The 11,924-nt window shown below is 42.1% G+C and overlaps 3 protein-coding genes across 3 annotated transcripts; 1 reads left to right on the top strand and 2 right to left on the bottom strand.

The window, feature by feature from the left end:
• Positions 1 to 4,104: 4,104 nt before the first annotated feature.
• Positions 4,105 to 5,128, top strand: FOBCDRAFT_271901 (uncharacterized protein; the record flags this gene model as incomplete). Its single annotated transcript, XM_054704054.1, has 3 exons — positions 4,105 to 4,272; positions 4,335 to 4,749; positions 4,803 to 5,128. 3 exons carry the CDS (start codon positions 4,105 to 4,107, stop codon positions 5,126 to 5,128), a joined length of 909 nt encoding a protein of 302 aa, XP_054560029.1.
• A 447-nt stretch (positions 5,129 to 5,575) lies between these two features.
• Positions 5,576 to 9,333, bottom strand: FOBCDRAFT_158058 (uncharacterized protein; the record flags this gene model as incomplete). The annotated part of the gene is made up of 6 exons (XM_059608386.1): positions 5,576 to 6,119; positions 6,185 to 6,788; positions 6,847 to 7,304; positions 7,358 to 7,855; positions 8,418 to 9,136; positions 9,196 to 9,333. The coding sequence occupies 6 exons, from the start codon at positions 9,331 to 9,333 to the stop codon at positions 5,576 to 5,578; spliced, it is 2,961 nt and encodes a 986-aa protein (XP_059464588.1).
• A 1,443-nt stretch (positions 9,334 to 10,776) lies between these two features.
• FOBCDRAFT_238466 (uncharacterized protein) lies at positions 10,777 to 11,723 on the bottom strand (the record flags this gene model as incomplete). Its single annotated transcript, XM_054704052.2, has 6 exons — positions 10,777 to 10,898; positions 10,956 to 11,023; positions 11,066 to 11,217; positions 11,251 to 11,337; positions 11,371 to 11,594; positions 11,678 to 11,723. The coding sequence occupies 6 exons, from the start codon at positions 11,721 to 11,723 to the stop codon at positions 10,777 to 10,779; spliced, it is 699 nt and encodes a 232-aa protein (XP_054560027.2).
• Positions 11,724 to 11,924: the final 201 nt, after the last annotated feature.

Below are 11,924 nucleotides of genomic sequence, written 5' to 3'. Positions count from 1 at the left end.
ATTAATAACCTATGCTATAACCTTGCCTTCCTCCTTTTTGATCTTTAATAAGGGCTATATATCTGGAAAACGAAGAGTAAGGTTCTATTAAAGGTGGCGGCAAAGACCGTTATAGGCTTCCTTGTTAAGCGAGCTTAGAAATCTACTTTGCTGAGCTGTCTTTTAGACTGGTTTAATGGTAGAAGGGGCTAATAGGCTAGACTTGCTGTCGTTGTTATTATTGCCGTCTCCCTTAGGATAAAAGACCTGGTGAATATTAGTAGTATTATAGGTATTGCTTTTAAGGCTGCTGGCTAGGATATTCTAATTGGAAATTTAAATAGACTTAGAGGTAGAGGTAGGAAGTGCCCTTAAAGTTTTAAGTACCTGGTAGAACGTATTAAACTAATACTACTCCTAGGTTAGTAATATATTCTAAGTAAGGCTTAATAATAGTAGCTAAGATTATTTTTCTTTTTTTTTCTTTTTCTTTTTTTGCCTTAGAGTAGAAGAGATAGATGAAATAATAAATAATAAACTATAATCTATAGATACTAAGGGCAAGTTACTTATATTATTTAGTTTATACCCTGTGATCTAATACTATTTTAAAATATTAAATATAGTTTTCCCTAGGGAGGTTTAATACTAGCAGGTAACCTAAGGTCTTTACTGCTTATTTTGCTATAGTATAATAAGATAGCTGATAGGAAAGCGAGCTTTACTTATTAGGCATAAGATATCTAGTATGCTTTTCTTAATACCCTTCTTATTGATATTTCTCTTGATAGAAAATAGAGTAGGATCCTGATTAAAGGCTGAGATAAGCTATAGCCAGATTTGGCTATAGGTATTAGGCAGGGTAAGATTATGGCAATTAATACGAAGCTTGATATTAAGTTCGACTAGTAGAGTGTCTATATAGAAGGGTAAGTATAGTTTATTATATATATTATTTAAATATATATATAAAATAAAAACCCTGCTAATAATGTTAAGGATGGTTAAGAGGGGTTATACCTTTGTTATAAAACTTATAAATCTACTATAAATTGCTTAAATTAAAATATATTTATTTTACGTAGTCTTTTAAGGCCTTAATGTAATACTGGCTAGCTATAAGCTTGGGCCTCTTGTTAATAAAATCGGCCTAGTTTCTAAATGATAATATATATTAATATTAGTCCTGGATATGGCTCTGATTAGTATTTAGGAGGGCGTTGATAATTATCTTTTAAACGGCGGCGGCACTGTAGGAGACCTAGATATAGTGCTGCTTAGCTTGATATATAAGGCCACTATTATAGAAAGAGCGGCAAAGATAGGCGATATAGTTATAGTTAAGGGGCCTATTACTGCCGCGAGACTAGGAGGAGTGGAGGAGATAGATAGGTAGCTTAGTGATAGCAAGGCGGTAGGGCTCTGCCTATTTCCTTAGGGAATTAACCTCAGTGAAGGTTTATAGAGCAGGCTTTGGCGATTTAGCGGGCTTAGATAGTAAGGGTGGTGGTAATAATGATGGGATATCGTTGATAATAGGGGTAAGGGAGGGAGAAGTGGATAGATAATAGGGTTTATAAGAAGGGTAGATAGGTATAGTTTTTAGGCGCTTAGAGGGCCGGGGATTTATATTAGATTTAGGAGGCAAAGGGCAACTAATTTTAATTATAGTAGGGGTGATAATAATAATAAGGGCAGTAGATTAGTATATATATATATATTTTATATATATATATTTATTATTACTTTGTTTTATATTAGGTGAGATATAGGAAGGAATAGTTAAGGGGAGAGAAAGAGGATAATAGATAAAAATATAAGGAGTATTATTATATTAAATAGGAGATGGGAGAGAATATAGGGATTAGAAAGGTAATTAATTAAAGAAAGGTAGGGGATAAAGAAAGGAGGGTAAATAAAAAGTGCAGAGAGGAAGTAAAAGGTTAAAAGTTTAGGGGGAGGATAAGATGTATAGATACTTAAACCTAGGATTAAGATATAAATTGGCAAAAGTTTTAGAGGATTAAGGATATATAGATAGTTAAACCTAGGTTTAAAGAATAAATTGCTAAAAGATTTGGGAAAGGTATTATGCATAGATACCTAAACCTAGGTTTAGATAGGTTTACTCTATAAAAATGGTAAGTTTACTAGCAGGCTTATAAAACTTTTAGGACCTATAAGTAAAAAGGTCTAAATATTTATGACTTGTAACCCTAACTAGGACCCCTTTGGCGTGTTTTTTGACTGTAATTTTTTTCTACTATTTAAAAAGATATTAAAATAATATAAGGAATAAAGGCAAGTAGAACCTATAATAAGAAGTAACACCTAAACCATTATATATCACTTTAGCCTTAGTATAATTCTAATAATAATATAACTAATTACCTTTAACCTAATAAGAAAGACCTTTTTAGAAATAACAGAAATATAATAAAATTTTATTATTAAACCTTATAATATACTTAGAAAGTTTAATAGCCTCTAATATTTTTAAATATAATTTACTTTTAGAAATATAACCTAATATTTTATTAGTATTAAAAATAAAAATAAAACTAAGTTTAACTTATAACTAACAGATAAAAAAAATAATAGTTATATAGGTCTTAAGGGCAAGACCTAACAGAGAGGAGAGATTATATTATAACCCTAGCAGTTATATTATATATACCTTATTAATTTTCTCTAATCATAGGAATAAACCTACTACCTCATATTAAACTAACCTTCTAATACTTTCAATTTAAAGATAAGATAAGAACTAATAACTTTTATTTAACCATCTTATAGACCAATATATAAATAATATTAATCCTAAAGGGACTAACCCTAGTATACTATTAGTCCTTATAAAGACCTCTAGTATATATATATATTTATTTAGCAGTAAATAGAACTTAGCTTACTAGCTATTAATAAAGCATCTTTATATTAATAAGCCTAATATATATTACTTAATTATTAAGAGATGTAATACTTTATATTGCTTAGTATTATACCTTATATTATCTATAAATATAAACCTAATACAGATTAGTTTACCTATTTAGAACCTAACCATTATATATTATATATAAAATGCAGTTATATAAGAAATCCTTAGGGATATAAAGTACTAATATAATTATAATAGAGAATAATTATCTCCTAACCCTAACCTTTATATACTTTTATATCTCCTCTGGGTTAATATATTAAAGTAAGTTTAGTATATATATTTATTTTTTATCCTATTAGCTCTAGGATAGTAGAGATAAAACTATATGCATTTAAATAGAATATTATTAGTTACTACTATAAGCTACTAACCAGGGTATAATATTATTTTATCAGCCGTATTTTAACAGGCCTATATTAATTATAGAATTTAATATATAAAATAAGATAGAAGCTGCAAATAAATACTAAAATGGATTTAGCACTTAGTACTTATTTAATTATATCTTATTTTATACTTTTATCTACTTTTTATATTCTTGGGGTTTGTTATTAATGTTCTGTATATTTTAATTGCTGTTTTTTAATTAACACTTGAATTTAACTAAGACACTTACTATCCTGCCAACCCTGTCCCTACTTGCATTACTGATCAAGTAGCTTGATTCCACGTTATTATTACTCGGCCATTATTACCCAAACCTGTCATTTTCGGCAGGGAATCACTATTGTTCAAAAGTGACTAGACCTAGATAGGAATAAGTCCTTTTCGTACACTTTCCTATCACACTGAAAGCGGCAATAAAACGGCAGCATACTTACGCTAAAACTTTGCGCGCGCCTATGACGCAAAGGCACATGACACGGCGAGAAATTGTCCCGCGCCCGCACTTTTAGTCGCAAGTCGTGGAGTTAATACGCTTCTTTATAATAAATACCATGGTAGTAAGTTGCTCCGAAGTGCGTTGTTTGCTGGACATTCTGAACATTCGGCCGAAGCGGACATTTGAACTTTTCCAGTAGGTTTTATGAGAAGTGGACAGTTGTTGGAAGAAGCGCTATTGATCTGAAAGTTGGCATGTGGTATAAAGATAATCGGCTGCGGCCAGCATGTTCAATAAAAGCTACTCATTCATCTCACGCACAATTACAACTTCAGTTCTGAGTAACGAATTCATCAACATGTCAAAAGTTCTCACAGTCTTTGGAGCCACTGGCAAGCAGGGCGGCTCAGTCGTCCAGACCATCCTCGCTGATAAGAAGCTTTCGAGCGAATTTACAATCCGCGCTGTTTCCCGCGACATCAACAAGCCTGCTGCAAAAGAGCTTGCAGCCAAGGGCGTTGAAATGGTAGCGGCACGTGTGATGGAAACCCTTTATCAGATTCTATGCTAAACCTTGGTTTCTCCCAGGCCGACCTCTCCGACGCTGACTCTCTGGCTTCGGCTGTGCAGGGCTCTCACACTGTCTTTGTTGTGACCAACTTCTGGGAGACCATGTCAGCCGAAACCGAAGAATTACAGGGCAGAGCCGTGACCAATGCTGCAAAGGCCGCTGGCGTACAGCACATAATCTTTTCGGCGCTCTTGAATGTGTCAGAAGCGAGTGGCGGTCGTCTAAAGCATATCGTTCATTTTGATAGCAAAGCTCGCATTGCTCAGTATATGCGCGATAGCGGCGTGCCTTGCTCGTTCGTCTGGCCGGGTGCTTTCATGGATGATTTTGTCCAGTACATCCGCAAGAGCGGGGATGACGAGTATATCCTAGCGCTGCCTATAGATGGTGACAAGGCGCAGATGCCTCTATTTCTCGCCTCTGCTGACATGGGTAAGTCAAGCAACGTGTGGCCCTGAGCATCGATCGTTAACCTCTTGTCGTAGGCAAATTTGTCAAGCTGGCTATTGTAAACTACCCGAAATATGTCGGCAAGGATATCTTCGCCGCAGCTGGGTACTTGACTCCTAATCAGCTGATGGCAGAGTGGTCTGAGGCAACGGGCAAGAAGGGCAAATATGTGCAGTTGCCAGAGGATGTTTTCAAGTCCCATATGCCCCCTCCTGCTGCGCAGCTGATCTTTGAGAATATGCTGCTTATGCAAGATCCGGGCTATTTTGCCAAGGGCGAGCTGACCCCATTTCTCAATGCCGTCGATGAGAAGCCTACGACGTGGAAGGAATTTGCCAGAGCGAACCAAGATAAGTGGTAAACCGTCAGTGAATGATGTCATGGAATTAGTATTATGAGTAGTTTACTGTAGTGGGTTACTTTCTTTAGTCTAGATGGCCGCCTTAGCTGGGGTCGAGATTACAACAAGTCTTTTCTCTCCACGTGGACACATTCTATCTTAACTATTTATATTTTTCATTAAAGCAAAGGCAGCAATTCTTCGTAATCCACTTGACGTTGGCACTTCTGCTTTGTAGAAAATGAAGTATATTAATCGTCATTACCTATTGTATTTTAATCGTTTTATACAAGATCACTGGTTATAGTTAAACATTTGGCCTGGACTCTTACAGTTGCCAATGAAATGTAAACGAGTCTCTAAAGTTGTCCAGGTGTTGATCTACATCGTTATGGCTTCGTCTTGTACTGAAAGCGGGCGTTTTGAAATTTTATTACCTAGTTATCGCTACTTAAGAATTATTACGCTCTAAAGCCTGCCCATCGTAGGTTGGCTCTCGCGTTGATGATCAGGCCGAGATTCATTGTCAATCCCAAACCCCGTGATACCAGGCCAGAACGATCCCAAGAGATACTCCTCGACTGACGGGAGGTTTGGCTCATTATTCCCCAACCAGAACTCCTCCCCGATACACTCCAGCTCACCATGGTCAAAAATGCTGTTGAATCTATCCCGACCGCTCCCCTGTTGCATTTCAAGTTGGTGTGATATATTTGAAGAATTAACAGTAGTCTCGATGTCTCTTTGGTCGGCCATCGCTCGGCTTGTCGCATTTTGGCCCATTCCAGGACTATGTTGGCCTTGAGAGGAGTTGTCTCCGTCGCGTGGACACCAGAGTCTTTTAAGCATGACACTGTACCCATGGCATACATGTGTTCCGACCAGTGGAGCTTCGTTCATGATGGAAATAAACTGCAACACAAGATTGGTCACTTCTTGCCTCTCAGCAGCGGACTGAAAGACTCCAACACTTTGTGTTTTATGGAGGAACACAGCTGCGTACACCCCGTATCTGTATGTTTGACATTGTCAGCACACTTGATGGACATGAAGTCGGATGATCTGTATGAAGCTTACAAATGAAAACGTGAAGGCAGGTAACACAATGCCCGCCGTGGCTCAAGACGACTAAAGAGACCCAGGAGGCTTTTCGCCGCTTGCGTGGCGTCAAAGACATATCTACCATCTGGCAGTGACATGATGCCATGAGCGAATTGGTCAGGGTGCGGTTGTCTGTTTCTAGGCTGCGAAGAAGAACGCGGAGTCGACTTTCGTATGACGACCGCCTGAAAGGAGAAGGCGTTGACATACAAACGTGTGTATTCGTATGTCAACATGAGAGTGGTTTTGACATTGATTGGTCCTTGGACATCTTTCCACTTGGCATGCCACGTCGTGATGGAGCGGTCAAAGTCATCCAGGTATATCGGGTAGTCGCCATTGTGTACCATGGTGAGCGTTTTGTCGGCAGATGGATATAGAATCTGATGAGCGTTGTAGAGGAGTTGAGTGAGCTCGAGGGTTGCTTCGAGAACCGACGCGTAGCTCTGATCGTTGACGCCGGATGTAGATTTCAGACTCGGGAAGTCCTTTTCGGTGAAGTGTGACGACAGTGCAGGGCCACGAGACCAAAATGAATGGCCCAAGCGAACGGATATTTGTCTATCCAAAAGATAAACAACTTGTAGGACAAAAATTAGAAATTATGCGTCTCGCATCACAGGATCATTTGGCCTTACAAATCCATACCAGCCGCTTCCGCTCCTCTTGTTCTTTTGATTCGTCGTCAATGAAGTTCCGGAAAGCAGCCGTATCCAAACGAAGAAGATAGCCCAACCGTACAGCGAGGCCAACGAGAGACCAAGCCGTTCTGTCCTCACTGGATAGACTCTTGTGAGTTTCCGAGGTGGCTCGGTCAGCCTGAATGTGCGGTAACCATTCTGATAACAGTATGAGGCCCTCGACAGTTCGGGGAGTCTGGGACCATGGATGTGCGAGGAGTACTTGGAGAAGGAGATGTTGGGTATGGTCCCAGCAATAGCGATGTACTAGCGCATGATTCGGAGAGTCTCTTGATGCAATAGTCAGAATAATGGTGAGAAGGAAATAGTCAGGCTTTTGGATTCTCTCCAAGCCCGATGAGCCTAGAAAGTATTCTGGCACGATGGGACAATAGGGATGGTAGTTCTTGACGTATCTACTCCATGATCAGCCGCTGAACCCATGCATCAGCAGATTGACGTCACTGACATGTGCAGAAGCTCAGGCAAGATACTCGGATGTAATAAGCCCCTCTGGACCAGTTCGTAGTTATCAAGAATAAAACTAGGTGTTGGCCGGTTACCGTAGGTCGTGCTATGTGCAGGAGAGGTAGCCTGGGGGGCCAACCGCCCAGTAGCATCGGAGTATGCGATAGACAGGGAACGAGTTGAAACAGGGGAGTCATCTTGTGAATACGCCAGAATCTGTAAAGCATCGGAAGGGTTCCGGAGTGCCATGCGTAGAGGCTCAGGCGGTTCGTCTGCTGCGTACTCTTGCATCTCTGCGTCTGAAGGATAGTCCGGTGCCTGCGGCGAGACTGTGATTGCGTCAAGAGACTCACTACGTTGGGCAATAGTGATGTTATCGGAACCAACAGCTACTCCGCTCGTGGCCTGCCGCCCTCGACGCGACACGGCGAGGACACATTCGCTCCCCGAATGATGGCAGGCTACGCAGGGGGGCTTTTTGGGAACACCAACGCCATCACTAAAGGTAACTAGAATTAGCGATACGGTACTGAACTAGCGAGACGGCAAAGGTGGTTACAAGTCACATCTGGTCTTGCGCTGCCGGCACCGTATGCACGCCCGGTATGACCGTTTGCCTGTTCCGAGGGTCATGTCTCTCTGTATCAATTTCTACTGATGTTTTGTCATAGGCCGGCCAAGGACGGAGGAAAGGTTAGGGGGAAGAGCGAAAGGGGAATTCAATGCCGATTGATTGTGGGTATATATGGCGGCTCTGTCGGCAAGAGTCGGCGACGGACGGCAATGGTCGGTAACGGTCGGTTTCCAAGCATATGGAGAACCATGACGCACAGGAAACAGCTCACTTATCGAGATATTCATTCAACTTGCTTTTTACGGTCTAGGCTTGTAGAAGGTAGAATACACTAAATGTCTGAGCAAGGGCTCTCACAATCCAATTGGACCCGTAACATGATTGATCAATTCAGGGAAGACCTTGACGAACATCGCTATGCTCGTTCAATCCCCAAGCTTGGGTACTATCGTCATGGACAGTAGCGCGTCTCATATCCCTTTTGTACCTGAAGGCAAAAGGTCCTCCAACTGCTCGGTGCATGGTGCAGGTGTTGTCCCAGACGACCAGGTCCCCCACGTTGCGCCACTCCACTTCAAGGCGATACTTATCCTGCGTGGCATGGTCGAAGAGCTTGTCGAAAAGCTCTTGTGACTCTTCCGTCGACAAACCTTCAATATGATGGATGTGCTTGGCGAGGTACAAGTTCATGCGGCCCGATCGCTCGTGTTTCTGAGCTAGACGATGACGACCCATGGGGTAATCGGCGGGTTCTATATTAGAAAAGTGCTCTGGCGCAGCAATCTTCTTGGAGTGGAGGATGGAGTGGCAGGCAATGTAGTCTTTTGACAGCAGGTCTTGCTTGGTAGCTTCATCAAGGTCGTCCCATGCAGCTCGGGTGTCACAGAACTCCGTACTACCGCCAGTACTCCTAGGTGGCAGCTCGTGAGACAGGAGTAAGGAGTAACCCGCCCGACGGGGGTTGAAACTCGAGTCGACATGGAACAGGCTGTTCCCCCTATTGGCCTGTGCCCGAGGACTGCTAGGGTCAACAATAGAGCCATCATGCTCCATGTTGCCGACATCGAACAGTTCGTCATAGGCCAGGCGGTGAACTCTCCCTGCTTTGTTATACGGCTTGACATCATCCAGCTCTCCAAATCTGCGTGCCAGGTAAATATGGGCTGCATCGTCTAGCTTGGTCTTGCGGATAACCACTACACCGTACTACAACACGATCATTAATAAACAGTGTTCCTACTGGACCTGGGGATGCAGAAGCTTACAATCTTGACAAGCCCCTCAATAAAGGCGTGGTCATTGTCAGAGATACCTTCTGAGAAGTCAAGGCCCTGGACTTCAACGCCAAAACCAGAATTCAGTTCGTTAATCTTGGGGGTAGTGGGAGTTTGCGTGGAACACATGGTGAAAGACAAGCAAACTCTAAGTGAGCTTCAAGTGGATAAATGATGAGATAAAAGGATAGTAGACTTGGTTAGACCAGTTTTTTTAAGCGGCTACTACACCAGTCAAGGTAAGGAGGGACCAGCATAAAATATTGGCTTCAACTCGGCGCAGTAAAAGCAACTGGAGGTCTTCCGATGCTCTGCACTGCAAGCCTGTATCCTTCGGGATAAAGGGCTGCCGTGATGTTGGCTACTGTGCCACCGATGGCGGGCGCACTATAAGTTCCGAAGCGAGAAATATCAACCGTCTACAGCCGGGGTTACTTAGGGTGTAGTGTTTCCGTATTGAGATCCCATCGCCTACCTAACGAAGTGGAGTATGCTTGAAAATATCAGTCTCTGCTGTATATCTGTAGCTCGTATTTAGCAATCTCTGCAACCTTGGCTTTTGTAGATCTTTCGTATAGACCGAAGCCACATTCGCTTGGCTTTAGTTCCACAACGTTTACAGCTTGTCTCATCGGCGCCTATTGCTCCGCGCCGGACGGCCTTTTGCTCCGAACTGCGACGTAATGGTTGTGGAGTTCAATGGCATGGGCTTTGTGCCTTGACTGACGAACTCTTGCCAAAGTACAGCCTTTTAATTATTGGAGTTAGAAGAGGGCGTTCTCTATAGTCCAAGTCTCACGGGGTCGAAAGAGATCTAGCCTCTCTCTCTTGAACTTTAGTGCAGATTGATACTTGTAATTCGGATCAGCCTAAACACTTGTACCAGGGCCCACTGAAACGATTATATGCCGGTGAAAAGATCAAGTATGTCTAGATTAAGTTTTTAGCTTTGTTGGAGCACTTCTGAGAATTAGAGTATCGTTGTTGACCTTGAGCTTGGAGATTATCAGTAGGTTTGATATACTTACTTTTCCGTGATGTAGGCCGCTAATAGGCTGAAAAGGTATATATTGGCGAGGTCATCAGGATATCCACAGGGATTGATGAAGTAAAAGTTCTGTTAATGACAAAATGACGATCACATTCTAGTTCCTATCTCGCCTTTGGTATTGCCTAGGGTCTTCTAAATTTAGGAGATTATGTTAAAGTAATTCTCGGCCGACTAATAAACTCTTTGGGAGGTAACCTTAATAAGATCAAAGACGTGACTTACCAGAGCGGCGAGTAGGTAAGTTTTAATATACATGCTGCTCCGAGATCATCAGACCTTCTATAGGACCCATTGCTTAAGGCCTACTGCTGAGTCTTTGCGCTTACTGGTGTAGAAAATAACGTATCTTCTTTCGGGGTCTGGAACGTCATTTTCTCAGTTAATGTTAACCGTCTCACGCAGCGTCTTGATCGGTACCATGAGATGGGCTTGTATATTTTATAAATCTATTCCTTTAACGTGTTGTGTAGATTAAACATATGGATTAATGGCCCTATATATACTTGAGATAGTTTAAACGCTCAGGAATGTATACGGCGGGCGAACTCGTTAGTGGCTTGACGAATTATGCCTTCCAAGTCAAACAATAGCAGCGGTGGAATCCGTTTATCTATATCCTTGTAGATTCTATCCCAATCCCCTCCTATCTCAGGAACCTCCTATTTAACGAGTTCTCCTTGATGGCGACTGATTTGAATACGCCACTGTGCGCGCTCTCGATGAACCGAATTATACGTTTCGAATGCATGTACCAGAGCATCTTCCTTGCTGATACCTCGGTCTCCTTTTTTTAAGACTATTGCAGCTTACTCTAGAATAGCTATAAGCACCGTTGCATCTTCGATACCTATCCCCGCGCCGTATCCGAGATGAGGAGTTGTACCGTGAGTGGCATCGCTGGTAAGTGTGATGTGGCCGTTGGTGAAGGAAGAAAGCGGGTGATCCAACGTGTTAAATATGCCCTAGCGGTTGAGCTCGTCTGGGAGTAACTTGACTAGATCCCGCACGTAAGGGCCGAATCGGGAGAACGAGTCGATGATGTCGTCCTTGTTTGCTGAAACTGTATGCTTCTGGTTATGCGGCTAGTTGCCACTGTCGCGAATAAAGGCTGCCACGTTGAGGTACTTGCAGTCGGCGACGGGATAGGCCATGATGTGTGCGCCGTGGCCTGCAAAGAGAATTTGGCGCTTGGCTAGATGGCCTAGGACAGGGAAGGCTTTGTTCATGTCGACGAGGCAGCGGTATGCACTCTCGTGGGCATAGCGAGGGTATGAAGCCGGGTTGTCTATTTTAGCGATAATCTGACGGACCTGAGATTTGATACTATTGCAACTAATAACTAATATGGGCAGAAATAAATTAGTTGTCTTCGTTCATGCTACCAGTGCCCAGACTGGCAGACTTGGTGAAATGTATATATACCGCTATCGGCTTTCGCAGAAGTACTGTTGCAGAACTTGATAACCATCTTCTCGTTATATTAGGTCTGCCATAACAGGCAGTCTCTACCACGAATTTTCTCCTAACTAATGATAATTCTTCTAATCCCTTCGCATGTAGTTAAAAATACAGTAAAGTCTTCTCCTAGTCCTCTAGGCATGTACCTTTCTAATCAGAGTATAGTTAATATACATTGGAAGTGCAAGGGGGTCACTCATAAAGACCCCAT

The sequence above is a fragment of the Fusarium oxysporum genome, chromosome III (assembly GCF_013085055.1).
Source record: "Fusarium oxysporum Fo47 chromosome III, complete sequence".
In the NCBI taxonomy this organism is placed as follows: domain Eukaryota; kingdom Fungi; phylum Ascomycota; class Sordariomycetes; order Hypocreales; family Nectriaceae; genus Fusarium; species Fusarium oxysporum.
This window is presented reverse-complemented; position numbering and strand designations above follow the sequence as displayed.